This window comes from Symphalangus syndactylus, chromosome 13 (assembly GCF_028878055.3).
Source record: "Symphalangus syndactylus isolate Jambi chromosome 13, NHGRI_mSymSyn1-v2.1_pri, whole genome shotgun sequence".
NCBI classification, from domain to species: Eukaryota; Metazoa; Chordata; class Mammalia; order Primates; family Hylobatidae; genus Symphalangus; species Symphalangus syndactylus.
The window spans coordinates 59,392,257-59,413,881 of NC_072435.2; the positions used below are offsets into that span (position 1 = coordinate 59,392,257).

Genomic DNA, 21,625 nt, shown 5'->3' on the forward strand with positions numbered 1-21,625 from the left:
ATCCACTGGGAAGCAAAAGGGCGGCGAGGGCATCTGTGGGCTGCGGCTCAGTCGGCTCCTGGGCAGGGATCCGATAGGGGGTCTCATCAGGGAAGGGGGATGTGAAGGACTGGAACTTTGGGGACAACAAAACAATGAAGACAGAGCTGGCTGGGGGTCCTGGGGGCGCAGTCTAGACGGGAAGGGGATTTAGGAGGGGTCTGATGGGAAGGGAGGTGGCTGAATGAGAAAAGGGGGTGGCTTTGGGAGGGAGACACACCAGAAGGTCTGGGGTCGCAGGGAGGCTGAGAGCTGAGGGGGATCTAAGGCAATCGGGAGGCTAGGAGGGGTTTAGGGCTGGGGTCGGGCGTGCCAGGGTGGCAGAAGGGCTTCGAGGATAGGATCCGAGCTTGGGAAAGGAGTTGGAGGGCTCAGGAGGAGGCTCTGAAGGCTGCGGTGGGAGGAAGAGGCGCCTGTGGTTTAGGATCTGAGAGGTGAGACAGGTCTTGGCGAGGCTCTGGGGACAGCGTCCGTGGGGTCCGTGGGGTAGATGGGGTCTGAGGGCAGCAGGCGCGCTCTGAAGGAGGAGAGGGCGCTGATGGCAGGATCTGCCGACTGTGCGAGGGTCTGCGGGTGGGACGCGTGGACTAAGGACTAGGGAAGTGTCTGTGTGTTGGGGGTGGGGGCTACAGGCTGGGAAATGGGGCTCTGAGGACAGTGTCTCGGGCTGGGGAAGGGGTCAGTGGAATGGGGACAGGGTTTGCTAAAGGGGCGGGCAGCGGTGTGGTCTGAGGGCCACGGAAGAGAAGGACAGGATGGGAGGGGCCTGAGGGCTGGGGGAAGGGTCTGAGGGTGATCTGAGGGCCCAGAAAGCTCTGGGAAAGTTCTGGGCCCACACCCCAGTCCAGGTGGCTTTGCACTCACCGTTGGGCTAGATAGTGGCCGCCACCTGACTGCCACATGATCCCGCCGGCTGTATGAGCGAGAATCCGAGGTGCTTGAGCACCAGTGGCCTCCCGCAGCGCCTGCGCAATAGCACCCTCTTCCCCGACACAGCCCCAGCCACTCAGCCTGGGCCCCACAGCCCTGACCAGTCGGGGCTGTCACTGTCTGAGGATGGGGCTGTCTACCCACACCGGACTAAGCCCTGTAAGGCAGGGCCTTGGGTCGTTCTTGTCACTGTTGTGTTCACAGCGTTGTTCGCCCCAGAACCTAGCTCAAAAGAGGCCTCATTCAGTGCTTTTATTCTCGCTCTGTCGCCCAGGCGGGGGCGCAGTGGCGCGATCTCGGCTCACTGCAACCTCCATCTCCCAGGTTCAAGCAATTCTCCTTCCTCAGCTTTCCAAGTAGCTGGGATTACAGGTGCACGCCACCACGCCCGGCTCATTTTTGTATTTTTAGTAGACACAGGGTTTCACCATGTTGGCCAGGCTGGTCTCCAACTCCTGACTTCTGCCCGCCTTGGCCTCCCAAAGTGCTGGGATTACAGGCATGAGCCACTGCACCTGGCGTTTTTCTCAGACAGAATCTCACTCTGTTGCCCGAGCTGGTGTGCAGTGACGAGATCATAGCTCACTCCAGCCTCCACCTCCAGGGCTCAAGCCAACCTCCTGCCTCAGCCTTCCAAGTAGCTGGGACTACAAGCACAGGCCACCCACCACACCTAGCTAATTTTTTTTTTTTTTTTTTTTTTTAAGATGGAGTCCTGCTCTGTCGCCAGGCTGGAGTGCAGTGGCAAGATCTTGGCTCACTGCAACCTCCATCTCCCAGGTTCAAGTGATTCTCCTGCCTCAGCCTCCCAAGTAGCTGGGATTACAGGCGAGTGCCACCACGCCCGGCTAATTTTTGTATTTTTAGTAGAGATGGGGTTTCACCATGTTGGGCAGGATGGTTTCGATCTCTTGACCTCGTGATCCGCCGGCCTCAGCCTCCCAAAGTGCTGGGATTACAGGTGTGAGCCACCACGCCTGGCTAGCTAACTTCTTTCTTTCTTTTCTTTCTTTCTTTCTCTTTCTTTCTTTCTTTCTTTCTTGAGAGATACGGGGTTTCACTATGTTGCCCAGACTGGTCTCAAACTCCTGACCTCAAGCAATCCACCTGCCTTGGTCTCCCAAAGTGCTGGGATTACAGGCATGAGTCACTGAACCTAGTTTCATTCAACTCTTATTAACTGAGAGAATGGCTTGGCTCTTTCTTCTGTCCCTCCCTCGCCACGTGGCCTGGGCCGAGCCCCTTGACTTCAGTGCCGTAGTGTCTGCTCTCCATGTGTGCCCTTCCTTTAGGCATCCCCTGGGATGAAGAAAGTTCTGCATCAGTCACTGGCCAGACCCAACCCAGGACGGGCTGCCTCAGAGGTGAGGAAGGCTTCCTTAGTCCTCCATCAATGCCCTGGCTATGCTCAACAGGTGTCTAACAATCTTTTTTTTTTTTTTGAGACTGAGTCTCACTCTTTTGCCCAGGCTGGAGTGCAGTGGCGTGATCTCAGCTCACTGCAAGCTCTGCCTCCTGGATTCACACCATTCTCTTGCCTCAGCCTCCCGAGTAGCTGGGACTACAGGCGCCCGCCACCATGCCCGGATATTTTTTTGTGTTTTTAGTAGAGACGGGGTTTCACCATGTTAGCTAGGATGGTCTCTATCTCCTGACCTCGTGATCCACCCGCCTCGGCCTCCCAAAGTGCTGGGATTACAGGCGTGAGCCACTGTGCCCGGACTCTGTTTCTTTTTCTTTTTTTTTTGAAACACAGTCTCTTTTTGTCACCCAGACTGGAGAGCAGTGGTGCAGTCATAGGTCACTGCAGCCTCAAACCCCTGGGCTCAAGTGATCCTCCTGCCTCAGCCTCCTGAGCTGGGACCACAGGCACGCACTACCATGCTCTACTGATTTAATTTTTTGTAGAGAAAGAATATTGCTATGTTGCCCAGGCTGGTCTTGAACTCCTAGACTGAAGCAAGCCTCCCACCTTGGCCTCCCAAAGCACTGGGAGTATAGGCAAGAGCCACCACTCCCAGCCTAAGGATCTCTCTTGAACTGCAAAACCCCTAGCTTGGGCTGGCTGAGGTCAAGATGAGCCCTTCCCCAAGGAGGCGGCGTCAGTGTAGGACAGCAGCCTAGGCAGCGCCTAAGGACCTTTATTGACCACATGACCCCCTCAGGGGTGCTAGTGGGGTATCCTTCGGTATCCTGGCAGCAGCCGCCGCCACAGTTCTTGGCTGAGCAGCTCCTGTTCCCTGCGGGCACCCTGAAGCACGCTCCGGTTTTCCTGGGCCCTCCGGATCAGGTAGGGGATTACCTCCTCCAAGGAGCCATAGGGGATGGACTTATATACTACATAGCCAGCCTGCCCTGCAGGGAGAGTGGGTTTTGTTTTTTCGTTTTTGGTGTTTTTCTGAGAGTCTCGCTCTGTTGCCCAGGCTGGAGTGCAGTGGCGCAATCTCGGCTCACTGCAACCTCCACCTCCAGGTTCAAGCGATTCTCATGCCTCAACCTCCAGAGTGGCTGGGATTATAGGCGCTTGCCACGACGCCCAGCTGATTTTTGTATTTTTAGTAGAGGTGGGGTTTCACCATGTTGGCCAGGCTGGTCTCAAACTCCTGACCTCAAGTTATCCTCCTGCTTTGGCTTCCCAAAGTGCTGGGATTATAGGCGTGAGCCACCATGCCCAGCTTGGAGTGTTGACAGGGTATGGGCTTGGGCTGGGGGAATACTCCCCAGTCCCCACCTGGAACAGAGACTTCTGTTTCTGAGAACATGGCAGATTAAGTGAGTTGGATAAAATTTCTAACTGAAAAAGCTAAAAGTCCTGGAGCAAACTTTTTTTTTTCCTCTTAGACAGAGTCTTGCTCTGTGGCCCAGGCTGGAGTGCAGTGGTGTGATCATGACTCACTGCTGCTTTGACCTCCCAGGCTCAAACAATCCTCTCACCTCAGCCTCCTGAATAGCTGGGACCACAGGCATGCACCTCCATGCCCAGCTAACTGTTTGTATTTTATCTTAATTGATTAATTAATTAATTTATTTTGAGACAGAGTCTTGGTCTGTCGCCCTGGCTGGAGGGCAGTGGCACAATCTCAGCACACTGACCAACCTGGCCAGCATGGTGAAACCCCGTCTCTACTAAAAATACAAAAATTGGCCAGGCATGGTGGTGTGTGCCTATAATCCTGGCTACTGGGGAGGCAGAGGCAGGAGAATCACTTGAACCCAGGAGGTGGAGGTTGAAGTGAGCTGAGATCGTGCCACTGCACTCCAGTCTGGGCGACAGCGCCAGACTCTGTCTCAAAAACAAAATAAATAAGCTGGGCGTGGTGGCTCACGCCTGTAATCCCAGCACTCTGGGAGGCCAAGGCAGGCAGATCACCTGAGGTCAGGAGTTCAAGACCAGCCTGGCAAACATGGTAAGACCCCATCTCTACTAAAAATACAAAAATTAGTTGGGCATGGTGGCAGCCGCCTGTAATCCCAGCTACTTGGGAGGCTGAGGCAGGAGAATCCCTTGAACCTGGGAGGCAAAGGTTGCAGTGAGCCAAGATGGCACCACTGGACTCCCACCTGGGTAACAGAGCAAGACTCTGTCTCAAAATAAATAAATAAATAAAATAAAATAAAAGAGAAAATGAGAACCCAGAGAGAGAAGAGACACACAGTAAGCCACTTCTGCCCCAAAAGCAAAACCGAGGTGCTATTTGATGACTTCACAGAGTTGCAGGGGGGACATTGAGTCAGTCTTCAAGCCTGACTGAGGTGAGAGTTATAAGGGAGAACTTCCCCAAGTTAAGCTGGAACCCAAAAATCTACACCCTCAGAGTAAGAGTTAATGAAAAGTCAACCCTGCAACCTTCCCCCAGTTCCAGGAAATGGTCTTGGCCATAAACAGATCAAGGAAGAAAACAGAAAAATCCACCTCTGCGAAGTTGGGGCTATGGGTTAACCCCCTTATGTATTCGCAGCTCAAATTTGCGCCATGGGGTGTCTCAAGAAACCTCAAGCTGTGAATTTAGGATAAAGAGATTTCGTTCTGCTTAGCACCTGGCAGAAGGAAATGTTAATTAACTGGTGTCAGGCCCTGAGGAGCAGCAGAGTAAAGATAACAAAACACACAGGAAATAATACACCATGATCAAGAACCGGCAGAAATGACAGACAGCAGACACAGAGACACAGCCTTGGAAGGCCCGCAGACACTGGAATGACAGATCTCTCTGGAAGGATCTGGAGGCTGGGCCTTGGTTGAGAATAGAAGGGCTCTGGCTGGGAGGGTGTGAGGCCTGGGGCTTGATGGGGGTGGGGGAGCCATTCACATACCCAGTGCCAGAGAGACGTGGTCACACATGCCCAGAAGTTGTCCGAAACAGACAGTCCCATCCAGAGGAATGCCCAGCTCCCACATGCTACAGAAAAGGCCACATCATCAGTCCAGACCTTGGCTGCATCTAGAGCTTAAAGTCAGCCACTATGCACCCATATGGTGGCTCCAGTAATTCAAATATTGACGTACTTCCAAACTCAATGATACATAATAACCAGTCCTTTGCACTCCTTGAAGGTCCCCCAGTGACTCCCAGCCAGTTCCCTGGAGCCCTCAGACCTCCTCATGCCCCAGCAAATAAGGGGCAATGTCTTGTCCATCTGGGACCTATAAGGACTTACAGGTATACCAGGGGTTAATGTGTTTGTTTGTTTGTTTTAAGAGGTAGGATCTTGCTTTGTTACCCAGGCTGGAGTGCAGTGGCTCAAGCACCGCTCACTGCAGTCTCAACCTCTTGGGCTCAAGTGATCCTTCCACCTCAGCCTCCAGAATAGCTGGGACTACAGGTGTGTGCCACCACACCCAGCTGTTTTTTTTTTTTTTTAATTTGTTGTAGAAATGGGATCTTGCTATGTTGCCCAGGCTGGTCTCAAACAATCTTCCGCCTCCGCCTCCCAAAGTGCTGGGATTATAGGTATGTGCCAACCATGCCTGACTATAAATATTTTTAAAATTCTCCCCAGAACACCTCTGTCCGTCTCTGGCATTTGAACAAGGGAGAGGAAGGGAGGGCCCTTTTGTGGGCACCTATTTCCCACCCATCCCTCCACCTCATACCGCTTGGTTGCCTGGCGAACAGATTCCTCATTGTGGGAAGCCACCATGAGGTGGCACATGGGGCCATGGTGGGCCACGTGCATCAGCATCAGTTCCAGGCAGCGGCTGTAACTGAAGGGAGATGATCTGTTCAGCTCACCTGGTGGCAAGAGTCAGGCCCCAGTGACTGGGGTGGGTGGGGTGCTCCTAAGCGAGGGGTCTCTGGAACCAGTATCCTGTTCCATCTGCACCAGTTGTAAGGGACATCCCTTCTCTGAGCCACTTTCATCTTTTGGGGTTTTGTTTGTTTTTGAGATGGAGTCTCACTCTGTTGCCCAGGCTGGAATGCAGTGGTAATCTCAGCTCACTGCAACCTCCACCTCCCAGGTTCAGGTGATTCTCCTGCCTCAGCCTCCCGAGCAGCTGGGATTACAGGCGTGCGCCATCACACCCGGCTAATTTTTGTATTTTTAGTAGAGACGGGGTTTCGCCATGTTGCCCAGGCTGGACTCAAACTCCTGACCTCAGGTGATCTGCCTGCCTCAGCCTCCCAGAGTGCTGGGATTACAGGCGTAAGCCACTGCACCCGGCCCCACGTTAATCTCTTGTCACTGTGAGTTTCCGAGCAACACTGTTGTGAGGATGGAGTGAGATAAGGGGGGTATGAAGTCTTTGGGACAGTGGCGGCGGTCTCACAGGAAAGGGTCGCATCACGTGCACAAGATGACATTTCCCCAAGGTTATCACTGCTGCACTGTCAACAGAACATCACTAGCAACAGCCCAAATGTCCATAAATGGGGAACTGGCTAAGGAAACTGTGGCACAGAGAAGATAGTGCTCTATCGCGCAACTGTGAAAAGGAAGGAAGACACTGTCTGGGTACTGACACGGAAGAGGAAATAGATTGGTAAACGCCTTGCAAGCATGCTGCAGGCCACGGGCCACGCTATGTACTTCACATCCTCTGTGGGTCTTCCCTATCGCCCCCCAGACCTGTTTTCTACCCTTCTCTGCCCCTCAGGAAGCTGACACTTTTGCCCCACATCTCCCATGGAGTCTGGGTGGAGTGTGGGTGTCTCACCTCGGCCCCTCCCTGCTCACCCTGACTGTGCTCTCTGTGTGGCCACAGCTCCTTAAGGTGGCCCCTCTCCTTCAACTACAGCAAAGGGGTTGAAATAGCTTCCTGATAGCTTCCCTGACTTTGCCTACACTTCCCTTTCGTTTTGTGTTTTTTAGAGACTGGGTGTCACGCTGTTGCCCAAGTTGGAGTGCAGTGGCGCGATCTCGGCTCACTGAATCCTCCAACTCCTGGGCTCAAGCGATCCTCCCACCTTGGCCTCCCAAAGTGCTGAGATTACAGGTGTGAGGTCCTGCACCTGGCCCCTGACACTTCTATCAACAGCCCCTTCACCACATTTCCTTTAGTTAAAACCCTTTGAGCAGAATTCTGTTTCCTTTGGAGAAAGCTTATCACTCATCTAATTCCCAAATCAACTCTGGGAAGCAGATGTTCTTATTCCCTTTTTACAGAGCGGGGAGACTGAAGCTGAGAAGGGTTCCATCTCTCGTTCCCAGGTCACACAGCTAGAGGTGGCCAGGCTGGGATTTGAAGTCAGGCTGTCTGATGCTCCAGAGCCCAGGCTCCTTATCGGTAGGCTATTCTGCCTTTAAAATGCACAGTCAAGGCCGGACATGCTGGCTCACGCCTATAATCTCAACACTTGGGGAGGCCAAGGCAGGAGGGCTGCTTGAGCCTAGGAGTTCGAGACTAGCCTGGGCAACATAGGGAGACCCCGTGTCTACAAAAATAAAAAAACGTGTTGGGCGTGGTGGTGTGCGCTGGTGGTCTTAGCTACTTGGGAGACTGAGGTGGGAGGATGGCTTGGGCCTCGGGAGTCAAGGCTGCAGTGAGCCAAGATCGCACCACTGCACTCCAGCCTCGGCAACAGAGTGAGACCCTGTCTCAAAAATAACTTTAAAAAACAAGTGAAAAAAGCCAAATATATAAGGTCACATATTGTATGATTCCATTTATATGATTGTCTAGAATAGGGAAATCCAGAGACAAAAAGTAGGTTAGTGGGTTCCAGGGCTGAGGGGAGGAGGGAACAGAAGGCGACTGACTGCTCATTCGTATGAGGTTACTTTTTGGGGTGATGAAAATATTCTGGAATCAAAGAGTGGTGATGGTTGCACAATTTTGGGAGTATACTAAACTCCGCTGAATTGTACATGTTAAAATTGCAAATTCTATGATATGTGAATTATATTTCAATATTTAAAATAATAGTGCAAATTATTATTATTTTTTTTTTCGAGACGGAGTCTCGCTCTGTTGCCCAGGCTGGAGTGTAGTGGCGCAATCTCGGCTCACTGCAAGCTCCGCCTCCTGGGTTCACGCCATTCTCCCGCCTCAGCCTCTCTGAGTAGCTGGGACTACAGGCGCCCGCCACCACGCCCAGCTAATTTTTTTGTATTTTTAGTGAGACGGGGTTTCACCGTGGTCTCGATCTCCTGACCTCGTGATCCGCCCGCCTCAGCCTCCCAAAGTGCTGGGATTACAAGCGTGAGCCACCGCGCCCGGCCAATAGTGCAAATTATTATTACTATTTTGAGACAGAGTCTCACTCTGTCGCCCAGGCTGGAGTGCAGTGGCACAATCTTGGCTCACTACAACCTTCGCCTCCTGGGTTCAAGCGATTCTCCTGCCTCAGCCTCCTGAGTAGCTGGGATTACAGGCATGCGCCACCACACCCGGCTAATTTTTGTATTTTTAGTAGAGACAGGGTTTCACCATGTTTGTCAGGCTGGTCTCAAACTCCTGACCTTCAGGTTATCTACCTGCCTCAGCCTCCCAAAGTGCTGGGATTACAAGCGTGATCCACCATGCCCGGCCATAATTTTTTATGTTTAATGTTTTTACAGATGGGGTCTTGCTATGTTGCCCAGATTGGGCTCAAACCCCTGGGCTCAAGCAATCTTCCCGCCTCAGCCTCCCAAGTAGTTGGGATGACAGGTGCACACCACTGTGCCTGGCTTGGTGCCAGTTAAGCTGATGGTACACAAATATGCCCTGGAGCCCCTGCAGATCTTGGACATAAGCCTAGATTCCAAGCATGGCTAGGCCACCTGCTCTGTAACCTGGCTGAGTCCCTGTGGCCCCCAGAGAAGGTACCAAGAAGCAAAGCTCTAAGGAGGTGAAGGATGGGGCCATGCCACTGTCCGCAGTGGGAATGTCCCAGGCAGTGGAAACAGGATGTGCCAAGCCCCTGGGTAGCATGGAGGAGGCCAGTGTGGCTGTAGTGGAGTGAGGGAGAGGAAGAGAGGGAGGGAAAATTAGGGAAGTGACAGGGAGCATGTGGGGCTTAGAGGCCACTGTAAGGATTTCTTTTTGTTTGTTTGTTTGTTTGTTTTGAGACAGAGCCTCGCTCTGCTGCCCAGGCTGAAGTGCAGTGGTGCAGTCATGGCTCACTGCAGCCTCGAACTCTTGGCCTCAAGTGATCCTCTCACCTCAGCCTCCTAAGTGGCTGGAACTACAGACATGTGCTACCACACCTGACTATTTAAAAAATTTTTTTAGAGATGGGGTCTCCCTATGTTGCCCAGGCTGGTCTCCAACTCCTGCTCTCAAGTGAATCTCTAGCCTCAGCCTCCCAAAGCACTGGGATTACAGGTATGAGCCACTGCACCCAGCCACTAGGTGTTATTATTTCCTGCAGAGGCCGGCTGGCCCAGGCCTACCTCTGACTGGTGGCCTCATAGTCAGGCTGAGTGGGGTCTTTCATCCCATGGAGCTGGGCCACCGCTCTCTCCTTGTCCAGATATGCACCTCGTACCAGCTTCACTCCGAAGGCCAGGCCGGCCCTGTGCGCGGCCTCTGCATCCCTCCCCAGCCGCTCGAATGTGTCCTGTAGGGCACGCGGGCAGGTTCTGGTAGGTCAGGGTGTGGGTACCCCAGCCTGCACCTCCCGGAACACACTGCACACCTTTAGACAGGCCTGGTAGGTGTTCCACACCCAGGGCCCGCCTTCACCAGGGCTGTTCCAGCGCACGGCCAGGGCAGCCACCAGCAGCGAGAGCGCGGGGTTCAGTGAGGTGTACTCCGCATCCACCAGGAGCCGCACGTGCTGGGCCCGGGCATACTGATGGCGACAGAGACGATGGTCAGGGCTCCGGGTGTCCAGCAGGGGCAGTGGAGCCAGATCCCAGCAGGAGGGGTTACCTGTGCCACCCGATGCAAGCGGCTGAGGGAGGCCTGGAGGTGCTGGTTCTGCTCGGCATTGAGGCAGGAGACCTGGAGGCTCTAGGGGGCAGCAGGGGAAGTGGGGAAAAGCTTAGAAGTTGCTAGAAATCTAAAAATAAGCCATATCAGTTAGGTACTATTTATTGAGGGGGTTATGAGCCTAGAGTCAGGGCTTGAATCCAGGCTCCACTACCTACTGTGTGACCATGGGCAAGTTATATAACCTTTCTGGGCCTCAGTTTTTGTCTGTCTGTTTGTTTTTTGAGACAGAGTCGTGCTCTGTTGCCCAGGCTGGAGTGCAGTGGCATGATCTCAGCTCACTGCAACCTCTGCCTCCCGGGTTCAAGTGATTCTCCTGCTTCAGCCTCCTGAGTGGCTGGGATTACAGGTGCCTGCCACCATGCCCGGCTAATATTTGTACTTTTAGTAGAGACAGGGTTTCACCATGTTGGCCAGGGTGGTCTCGAACTCCTGACCTCAAGTGATCTGCCCACCTTGGCCTCCCAAAGTGCTGGGATTACAGGCATGAGCCACTGTGCTCAGCCCTCCCTGCTACTCTTTCAACACGAGGGCACCTTCCCACCTCCAGGCCTTTACCTGCTCCCATGTTTCCTTCAAGTATTTGCTCTAATGTCACTTTCTCAACATAGTTTTCCCAGCTATACATTGGCAACCTCTTTTCCTCTTCCTCAGCCTTACTTTCCCCTACTTGTTACGTACTGACTTTTGTTTTGCTGAGACAGGGTCTTGCTGTGTTGCCCAGGCTGGAATGCAGTGACGCGATCATGGCTCACTGCAGCCTCTACCTCCCCAGCTCAAGCAATCCTCCTGCTTCAGCCTTCCGCGTACCTAGGACCACAGGCACCCACCACCATGCCGGGCAAATTTTTTACTATTTGTAGAGTCAAGGTCTTCCTATGTTGCCCAGGCTGGTCTCAGAGTCCTGGGCTCAAGCGATCCTCCCACCTCAGCCTTCCAAAGTGCTGGGATTCTGACTTTGGTTTTAATTATTGTCTCTTGCCCCTGACTTGCAAGTAAGTGCCTCGAGGTCAGGGATTTCGCCTTCATGCCTCCTCGGCCCCTAGCACCGTGTCTGGGACAAGATAGATGTTCAGCAAACACTTCAGGAGTGGATATGCTTGTATCATGGAAATAAGAACCGTTTCTAACTCACAGTCTTATGCAGATTCATCCGGCTGAATGTGAGCTGATGGTGACTCCGGGGAGTCTGGCTGAGTTCAAAGAAGTTGGGAAATGGAAGAAAGAGGAACAGGTAGGGCTGAAAGCTTTATTATATCCAACAGGGTCGATACAGATGACATAGGCCTAGGCTTGCTCATGGAATCCCACCTGGAGGCAGGTTGGGCTGGAAGCTGCAACCCTCCCCATGGTGGGGAGAATGCTGCCTCCTGGAGAAGGGAAGAGCTGGAGGCAGCAGCCTGGTTTCCTCTTCCCCCGTCAGAGCATTATCTCCCACTTGACTTGGGGCATAGTCTCAGGCCCTCAGGGAGCTATTTCAGACTCCCACCAAATATTTAACTCATTTAATATTTACCACTCTTTAATGTACCAACTGTTATTATCCCCCATTTTCTAGATGGGGAAACTGAGGCACAGAACAGGGAAGTCACTTGTCAAAAGTCACACAGCTAACTCAGGGCAGACCTGAGGTTTAAACCTCAGCCTTTCCAGAGCCTGGCTCTTTCTCTCTTTTCTCCCTCCCTCCTTCCCTCCTTCCCTCCCTCCCTCCCTTCCTTCCTTCCTTCCTTCCTTCCGTCCTTCCTTCCTTCCTTCCTTCCTTCCTTCTTTCTTTCTTTCTTTTTTGAGACAGATCTCACTCTGTCTCCCAGGCAAGAGTGCAGTGGTGCAAGTTCAAGTGATTCTCCTGCCACAGCCTCCTGAGTAACTGGAACTACAGGCACATGCCACCACTTCTGGATAAGTTTTATATTTTTAGTAGAGATGGGGTTTCACCATGTTGCCCAGGCTGGTCTCAAACTCCTGACCTCAAGTGATCCACCCCGATTTAGCCTCCCAAAGTGCTGGGATTACAGGTGTGAGCTACAGCACCCAGCCCTCTTTTCTTCTCTTTCTTTCTTTCTTTCCTTCTTTCTTTCTTTTTCTTTTTCTTTCTTTCTTTCTTTCCTTCTTTCTTTCTTTCTTTCCTTCCTTCCTTCCTTCCTTCCTTCCTTCCTTCCTTCCTTCCTTCCTCCCTCCCTCCCTCCCTGCCTCCTTCCCTCCCTCCCTTCCTCTCTCCCTCCTTCTTTCTTCACTCTCAAACTTGCCAGTCAAGCAATCCTCCCACCTTAGCCTCCCAAGTAGCCAGGATTACAGGTGCCTGCCACCACCTCCAGCTAATTTAAAGAAATTTTTTGTAGAGATGAGGGCTTACTGTATTACTCAGGTTGGTATTGACCTCGTGGGCTCAAGTGACCCTCCTGCCTGGGCTCAAGTGAGCCTCCGATTTCAGCCTCCCAAAATGCAGATTACAGGCATGAGGCACCGCACCCAGCCTGTTTTAATCCTTAAAACCACTGAGAAGTTGCTGTCACTCTCCCTACAGGAATAAACCAAAGCTCATGAAGAGGTCAACTCCTTACTCTCCAAAGCTGATTTTCTGAACCATGAAATCTTGTTTCTGTGTGTTCTCTGACACACTTTAAAAGTTACAAATAAGGCCGGGTACAGTGGCTCATACCTGTAATCCCAGCACTTTGGGAGGCCAAGGCATGTGGATCATGAGGTCAGGAGTTCAAGACCAGCCTGGCCAACATAGTGAAACCCCATCTCTACTAAAAATACAAAACTTAGCTGGGCGTGGTGGTGTGCACCTGTAGTCCCAGCTACTCAGGAGGCTGGGGCAGGAGAATTGTTTGAACCCGGGAGGCAGAGGTTGCAGTGAGCGGAGATCGCACCACTGCACTCCAGCCTGGGCAACGGAGCCAGATGCCATTTCAAAAAAAAAAAAAAAAGCTGGGCATGGTGGCTCACACCTGTAATCTCAGCACTTTGGGAGGCTGAGGCGGGCATTTTACCTGAGACCAGGAGTTCGAGACCGGCCTGGCCAACATGGTGAAGCCTCATCTCTACTAAAAATACAAAAATTAGCTGGGCGTGATGGCAGGCGCTTGTAATCCCAGCTACTCGGGAGGCTGAAGCAGGAGAACCTGGGAGGCGGAGGTCACAGTGAGCCGAGATTGCGCCACTGCATTCCAGCCTGGGCGACAGAGCAAGACTCTGTCTTAAAATAATAATAATAAATAAATAAATAAATAAATAAATAAATAAATAGATAAATAAAAATTACAAATAAAAAAAGATTAGAAAAAGAAACATCAGCATGTCCTCTATAGCATTGTTTGGGAGGGTGGAGGCACAGAGGCCACCCAGGGGTTCACCCCAGGAGAGGTAAACCATGCAGCAGCTAGAATCAACCATTGGAAGCAGTGGGGGCCAGGCATGGTGGCTCAGCCCGTAATCCCAACAATTTGGGAGGGTGAGGCAAGAAGATTTTTTTTCTTTTTTTGAGTCGGAGTCTCACTCTGTCACCAGGCTGGAGTGCAGTGGCTCAATCTCGGCTTACTGCAACCTCCGCCTCCCAGTTCAAGCGATTCTCCTGCCTCAGCCTCGCAAGTAACTGGGACTACAGGTGCGCACCACCATGTCCAGATAATTTTTGTATTTCTAGTAGAGACAGGGTTTCACCATGTTGGCCAGCCTGGTCTTGAACTCCTGACCTCCAGTAATCCATCCGCCTCAGCCTCCCAAAGTGCTAGGATTACAGGCGTGAGCCACCGTCCCCGGCCATGTTCTAAATCTTGATAGGGATTTGGATTGCTCAAGTGTGTGTGTTGGTTAAGGTTCATCAAAGGGCACATTTACAATGTGTGTAGTTCATTGTTTTACCTTGAAAGAAAAAAAGTAATCTGAATAATTATTGGGCTCTAATTAATGAGTCCATTATTCATATCCTGAAGCATTTAGGGGGAAAACATGTCTGCAATTTACTTTGAAATGCACCAAAAAATAAGATGGATTGATGGATGGATAGAGGAATAGAGGGATAGATATGATTTAAAGCGAGTATAGTTAAAGGTGGCGGGTACATGGATGTTCATGTACAATTCTTTTTACTTTTCTGTATATTTGAAAATTTTTATAATAGAATATTGGGGAAAATATGCCCCCCATGAATGGTATACACTTGGCAAAACAAAATCATAGAAACAAAAAGATATGCATTATACAAGACAGCAGGCTGGGTGTGGTGGCTCACACCTATAATTCCAGAATTTTGGGAGGCTGAGGCTGGGGGATTGCTTGAGGCCATGAGTTTAGAGACCACCCTGTGCAACACAGTAAGACAAAGAGAAAGAGAGAGATCTAGAGGAGGGAGATAGAGAAGGAAGGAAGGAAGGAAGGAAGGAAGGAAGGAAGGAAGGAAGGAAGGGAGGGAGGGAGGGAGGGAGGGAGGGAGGGAGGGGAGAGAGAAGGAAAAAGAAAAGAAGGAAGGAAGGGCCAGGCACGGTGGCTCACACCTGTAATCCCAGCCCTTTGGGAGGCTGAGGCGGGCGGATCACGAGATCAGGAGATGGAGACCATCCTGGCTAACAGGGTGAAACCCCGTGTCTACTAAAAATACAAAAAATTAGCTGGTCGTAGTGGCGGGCACCTGTAGTCCCAGCTACTTGGGAGGCTGAGGCAGGAGAATGGCGTGAACCTGGGAGGCGGAGCTTGCAGTGAGCCGAGATCGTGCCACTGCACTCCAGCCTGGGCGATAGAGTGAGACTCTGTCTCAAAGAAAAAAAAAAAAAAGAAAAGAAGGAAGGAAGGAGAGAGAGCGAAAGAGGAAGGGGAAGGAAGGAGAGAGAAAGAAAGAAAAAAAGATGGAGTAGTGTTGAAATAGAATATGGAGATAGAAAGGAATTAATGATTGAATGAACAAACTAAGACCCCATTGGCCTAATCAGAACTTACATCCAGCCAGCTCACACCCATGTGGCTGTGTTGATTGAGGACACATTGATGTACCTCCTTCTAGTTGATAAACAGCTTCTATCCCAATCCCTCCTCTGAGAGCCTCCAGCCTCCAGGCTCCTCCCTGAGAACCCAGATGACCCTGATTCCATCCATTTCAGCCATGCCTGGGAGCTACAGCTGCATTTCTGCCGGCTGTTCCAAGCCTGGAGGTGGCCGTTTTTGAGACGGAGTCTCACTCTGTTGCCAGGCTGGAGTGCAGTGGCGCGATCTCGGCTTACTGCAACCTCTGCCTCCCGGTTCAAGCAATTCTCCTGCCTCAGCCTCCCAAGTAACTGGGACTACAGGTGCGCGCCACCACATCCAGATAATTTTTGTATTTCTAGTAGAGACAGGGTTTCACCATGTTGGCCAGGATGGTCTCGATCTCTTGACCTCATGATCTGCCCGCCTTGGCCTCCCAAAGTGCTGGGATTACAGGCATGAGCCACTGTGTCCAGTGGCAAGAGGATTCTTTTTTTTTTTTTTGAGACAGAGTCTTGCTCTGTCACCGAGGCTGGAGTGCAGTGGCGCGATCTCAGCTCACTGCAAACTCCGCCTCCCGGGTTCATGCCATTCTCCTGCCTCAGCCTCCCGAGTAGCTGGGACTACAGGCGCCTGCCACCACGCCTGGCTATTTTTTTGTATTTTTAGTAGAGACGGGGTTTCACCATGTTATCCAGGATGGTCTCGATCTGCTGACCTCATGATCCGCCCACCTCGGCCTCCCAAAGTGCTGGGATTACAGGCGTGAGCCACCACGCCCGGCCGGCAAGAGGATTCTTGAGGCCAGTAGTTAGAGACCAGCCTGTGCAATACAGTGAGACCTGTTCTCTACAAAAAAATTTAAAAATTAGCTGGACATGATGGCCCATGCCTGTAATCCCAGCTACTTGGGAGACTTAGGTGGGAAGATTGCTAGAGCCCAGGAGTTCGAGGCTACAGTGAGCTGTGATCGCACCACCGTACGAACATCTGGCGTGCGGTGTGGCGGCATCTGAGTCCAAGGCACTCTGTCCCCGACAGTCCCACTTGAGATCCTTACCTGCCCAGAGTCCATGGCTTCAGCCAGCCTCTCAGGGCTCAGCTCCAAGGAGGCTCCTGGCCTTCTGACCCACGAAGCTAGCTCCTTCTGAAATGTGGTGATAGGCGGGGTGGTGAGGGGAGCCCGGTGGGCAGCCACACCCTCCCCGCACACTCGTCTTTGCACTCCTTACACAGAGCCGAGTGCTGGTCAGCGCCGTCATCTTCAGCTGCATGAGGCTGGCCTCAGCCAGGCTGGGGGGCTCCAGGAGGCTCCGTGACAGGTCCACACACCGCAGCATAGCACCGAGGTTCCCCTCATACCAGGCCTCACTGCCCAGCCAGCAGGTGTCAGAGCCCGACCAGCAAAGCCCCTTCCTGCATCCTCCCAGCCTTCCCGGGCCCTGGCTCCCTACTCACCCGCTCTTGGCAGCAGAGTCCGGCTCCTCCTCAGTTGGCACTGCCAGCAGTGGTCGGAGGCTGAGGGTCCGCAGCTGCTGCACGCAGCGCCTCACCTCCTCTGCCGTCTCACCAGCCACAAACTGCCCATAGACGGATGCTCGGAGAAACGCGCCTGAGAGCCGGGAGCCCAGAAGTCGCCGAGACCAGGCCTGGAGCTGGGTGACAGGGAGCGAGGGCTCAGCGCCGGGCTATGGGGAGCCTCCAGGCTGGTCCTCGGGATCACTGCTCACCAACAACCCATGAGTGACGAGTGGGGGCCAAGCACACAGCCGGAGAACCAGCAAGGCCCGTGTCAGCTCTCCTGTGCCCTTGAGGTGGAAGGCCCCGCCATCAAAGCTCAGGGGCTGCCAGCCCCTGACGGAGGGACCAGCTTGGGAACAGAGCACGTAACAGGTCCGGAGCATCCTGGGTCCCTGGATGCCTCCACACCAGGGAAGGTGCTCTGAAGGCAGCAGGTTCACCAACTGCCCCTTGCCCAGGCCGGGGGCAGTGACTGATTAACTGGGCAAAGCCTCAGGATCACAGGCTCCTCGGGGGCAATTAATTATTAACAAATCGGGACAGAGTTCAGAGTAACAGTAACGGGAGGTGAACCCCAATAACAGCCCCCAACAATGCTCAGCACAACAGGTACTTATTAGGTAACCACCATGTGCTGGGAAAGCAGGGGCTCCGGGGCAAGGATCCCTGAGTTCAGGACACTGGGCTTTGTGATCCAGGACAGGCTACTTAACCACTTTTGTCGCAGTTGCTTCCTCTTAAAATCGGAAATGCTGTAATGTTATTGAATACATTTGGAAATACGGTTCTCACGTTTGTAATTCCAACACTTTGGGAGGCCAAGACAAAGGAGTTTGAGACTACCCTGGGCAACATAGCGAGACCCCTTCTCTACAAAAAATACAAAAATTAACTGGGGGTGGTGGCGCACACCTGTGGTCCTAGCTACTCAGGAGGCCAAGGAAGGTGGATCTCTTGAGCCTGGGAGGTCAAGGGTGCAGTGAGCTGTGATTGTGCCACTGCACTCCAACCTGGGTGACAAAGTGAGACTCTGTCTCCAAAAAAAGAAAAAAAAAGACAACCTATATAACCCAGCTGTTCCATATTAAGTACATATCCTAGAGACCTTGAACATGGGCAGCAGGAAGCATGTACAGGAAAGAATGTTCAGAGGAGCAGTATCTGAACTACCCAAATGTCCATCAAAAGGAGAATGGATACATACATGGTGGTTATGCAGTGGAATACTATACAGTAATGAAAAAGAATGGATACTGATACACACAACTGTGGCTGAATCTCACAATGTCAAGTGAAAGAAACCAGACACCAAACAGGGCAAGCTGTATTATTCTTTTTTTTTTTTTTTTTTTTTTGAGACATAGTTTCACTCTTGTTGCCCAGGCTGGAGTGCAATGGCACAATCTCGGCTCACTGCAACCTTCGCTCCCCGGGTTCAAGCGATTCTCATGCCTCAGCTTCCAGAGTAGCTGGGATTACAGGCATGTGACACCATGCCCCACTAATTTTGTATTTTTAGTAGAGACAGGGTTTCTCCATGTTGGTCAGGCTGGTCTTGAACTCCCGACCTCAGGTGATCTGCCCACCTCGGCCTTCCAAAGTGCTGGGATTACAGGCATGAGCCACTGTGCCTGGCCTATTCTTTTCAATAAATATAAAAGCAAGGAAAGTGAAACTACAGTAAAATGTTGGGAATACATGCATGGGTGGTCAAACTATGAGGACAAGAAAAGTAAGGACATGATTATCACAGAAGTCAGAGAGGTGGCTGATTGTGGGGGATGGGAGGAATTGTAACTGGATAGAGGGATATGGGGACTTCTATATCCTATTTTCTTTTTTTAAAATGGAAACCATATGTCCTAATTTTTTTGTTTTGTTTTGTTAGACGTATCCTTGCTCTGTCACCCAGGCTGGAGTGCAGTGGTGCGATCTCGGCTCACGGCAACCCCCATCTCCCGGGTTCAAGTGATTCTTCTGCTTTAGCCTCCTGAGTATCTGGGACTACAGGCACCCACCACCACACCTGGCTAATTTTTGTATTTTTGTAGATATAGGGTTTCACCATGTTGGCCAGGCTGGTCTTGAGCTCCTGACTTCAAGTGATCCACCCTACTTGTCCTCCCAACATGCTGGGATTACAGGCATGAAGTCCTAGGTCCTTTTTTTTTTTTGAGAAGGAGTCTCACACTGTTGCCCAGGCTGGAGTGCAGTGGTGCGATCTCAGCTCACTACAACCTCTGCCCCCCCAGTTCAAGCAATTCTCCTGCCTCAGCCTCCCGAGTAGCTAGGGTTACAGGCGCCTGCCACTGCGCCTGGCTAACTTTTGTATTTTTAGTAGAGTCGGGGTTTCACCATCTTGGCCAGGCTGGTCTTGAACTCCTGACCTCATGATCCACCTGCCTTGGCCTCCCAAAGTGCTGGGATTACAGGCGTGAGCCACTGCGCCTGGCAGTGGCTCCTAGGTCCTAGGAGTCCTAGGTCTTAACATGGATGATGATTCATAGTTGTTCACATTGTAAGGTTTTTTTTGTTTTGTTTTTGAGACAGTCTTGCTCTGTCTTCCAGGCTGGAGTGCAGTGGGGTGATCACTGCTCACGACAGCCTCAAACTTCTGGGCTCAAGCAATCCCCCCACCCACCACCTCCACCTCCCAAGTAGCTGGGATTACAGGTGCGTGTGATCACACCAAGGGTAATTTTTAATTGTTTTTTTGGTAGAGACAGAATCTCATTATGTTGCCCAGGCTGGTCTTGAACCCCTGGACTCAAGCAGTCCTCTCCCCTTGGCCTCCCAAAGTGTTGGGATTTCAGGCATGAGCCACAGCACCTGGCCTTCACATTGTAAGTATTCTTTTTTTTTTTTTTTTTTTTGAGATGGTCTTGCTCTGTCGCCCAGGCTGGAGTGCAGTGGCACAATCTCAGCTCACTGCAAACTCTGCCTCCCAGGTTCAGGCAATTCTCCTGCCTCAGCCTCCCAAGTAGCTGGGACTACAGGCGCCCGCCACCACGCCCAGCTAATTTTTTGTATTTTTAGTAGAGACAGGGTTTCACTGTGTTAGCCAGGATGGTCTCAACCTCCTGACCTCATGATCCGCACGCCTCGGCCTCCCAAAGTGCTGGGATTACAGGTGTGAGCCACCGTGCCCGGCCGTATTTTTTAATGCTATAACCTATGTTCATACATTCGTGAATGTACATTTCACCAAAAAAGTAAAAAAAATTAATCACAGTATTAGTTTCCCAGAGCTGTTGTGTGGATCCAATTAAAGGACACGTACAACCTGGTACACAATCTGTGTTCAATAAGCACTGGCTGTGATCATTAAGTGCTGTGTGTATACAATCTCATTGATGCTTGTCTTCATGATGAAGCATGTACCATTAATCACCCCTCTGTTTGGGAAGCCCCAGGGCCACGTCAGTCTCAATCATTCTCTAGAAAGACTCACAAAACTCAGAAAAGCCATGAGACTCATGGTTATGGTTTATTACAGCGAAAGGATACAGATTAAAGTCAGAAAAGGGAAGCGGCGCAAAGGGCCCGGGAGACGCCAGGAGGAGTCAAGAGATCAGTGCTCAATTTCCCCAGCATGCGTGGAGAATTGCAATCAGGAAAGCTGACCAGAGCCTTGATGACCAGGGTTTTTATTGGGGTCAGTCACATGGGCATGGCTGACTGCCTGCATGAGTGACCTTATCTCTAGCTCCTCCAGAGGTCAAGCTGATACTGCATGGCCCAAGGTCCCCAGAAAAACAGAAATACTGTTTTTTTTTTGTTTTGAGACAGAATCTCACTCTGTAACGCAGGCTGGAGTGCAGTGGCGCGATTTTGGCACACTGCAACTTCCGCCTCGCAGGTTCAAGCAATTCTCCTGCCTCAGCCTCCCAAACAAAAACACTTTTATCAAGCAGGATAGTACAAAGGCTTAGAGGTTACCTCTCAGGAGCTGAGCGAGGTTAATCCTTTACTACACAACCCCCAATTCACAGATGTTAAAAGTGGAGGCTCAGCCGGGCATGGTGGCTCATGCCTTTGGGAGGCCGAGGCAGGTGGATCACCTAAGGTCAGGAGTTCAAGACCAGCCCAGCCAACATGCTGAAACCCCCATCTCTACTAAAAATAGAGCCCAGAAGTTTGAGGCTGCCGTGAGTAGTGATCACCCCACTGCACTCCAGCCTGGAAGACAGAGCAAGACTGTCTCAAAAACAAAACAAAAAAAACCTTACAATGTGAACAACTATGAATCATCATCCATGTTAAGACCTAGGACTCCTAGGACCTAGGAGCCACTGCCAGGCGCAGTGGCTCACGCCTGTAATCCCAGCACTTTGGGAGGCCAAGGCAGGTGGATCATGAGGTCAGGAGTTCAAGACCAGCCTGGCCAAGATGGTGAAACCCCGACTCTACTAAAAATACAAAAGTTAGCCAGGCGCAGTGGCAGGCGCCTGTAACCCTAGCTACTCGGGAGGCTGAGGCAGGAGAATTGCTTGAACTGGGGGGGCAGAGGTTGTAGTGAGCTGAGATCGCACCACTGCACTCCAGCCTGGGCAACAGTGTGAGACTCCTTCTCAAAAAAAAAAAGGACCTAGGACTTCATGCCTGTAATCCCAGCATGTTGGGAGGACAAGTAGGGTGGATCACTTGAAGTCAGGAGCTCAAGACCAGCCTGGCCAACATGGTGAAACCCTATATCTACAAAAATACAAAAATTAGCCAGGTGTGGTGGTGGGTGCCTGTAGTCCCAGATACTCAGGAGGCTAAAGCAGAAGAATCACTTGAACCCGGGAGATGGGGGTTGCCGTGAGCCGAGAT

At 51.7% G+C, this 21,625-nt stretch overlaps 1 protein-coding gene across 4 annotated transcripts; it reads right to left on the reverse strand.

Annotated features, from left to right (window-relative positions):
* Nucleotides 1-3,090: 3,090 nt before the first annotated feature.
* Nucleotides 3,091-17,665, reverse strand: PRODH2 (proline dehydrogenase 2). Of its 4 annotated transcripts, XM_055237799.1 has the most exons (11): nt 17,527-17,665; nt 17,020-17,282; nt 16,748-16,944; nt 16,522-16,660; nt 16,350-16,436; nt 10,268-10,348; nt 10,032-10,187; nt 9,787-9,953; nt 6,065-6,175; nt 5,284-5,369; nt 3,091-3,324 (listed from the first exon to the last, which is right to left on the reverse strand). In XM_055237799.1, exons 1-11 carry the CDS (start codon nt 17,663-17,665, stop codon nt 3,140-3,142), a joined length of 1,611 nt encoding a protein of 536 aa, XP_055093774.1. In that variant the 3' UTR covers nt 3,091-3,139. The 4 variants fall into 4 exon arrangements, with proteins under 4 accessions (XP_055093774.1, XP_055093775.1, XP_055093776.1 ...); XM_055237800.1 differs by lacking the exons at nt 10,032-10,187; nt 17,527-17,665 and having other exon boundaries at nt 17,020-17,233; XM_055237801.1 differs by lacking the exons at nt 5,284-5,369; nt 17,527-17,665 and having other exon boundaries at nt 17,020-17,233.
* Between the last annotated feature and the right edge of the window lie 3,960 nt (nt 17,666-21,625).

What these genes read in the sequence shown, in the direction of transcription:
- PRODH2 (XM_055237799.1), bottom strand. Translation starts at nt 17,665, where the DNA reads ATGTTGCCCAGGGTAGTCTCAAACTCCTTTGTCTTGGCCTCCCAAAGT. An exon ending in TCGTCACTCATGGGTTGTTG is followed by an intron (nt 16,945 to 17,019) that starts GTGAGCAGTGAT and finishes CCTGTCACCCAG; the next exon opens with CTCCAGGCCTGGTCTCGGCG. An exon ending in TATGAGGCCACCAGTCAGAG is followed by an intron (nt 6,176 to 9,786) that starts GTAGGCCTGGGC and finishes ATCTCCCTTCAG; the next exon opens with TTACAGCCGCTGCCTGGAAC.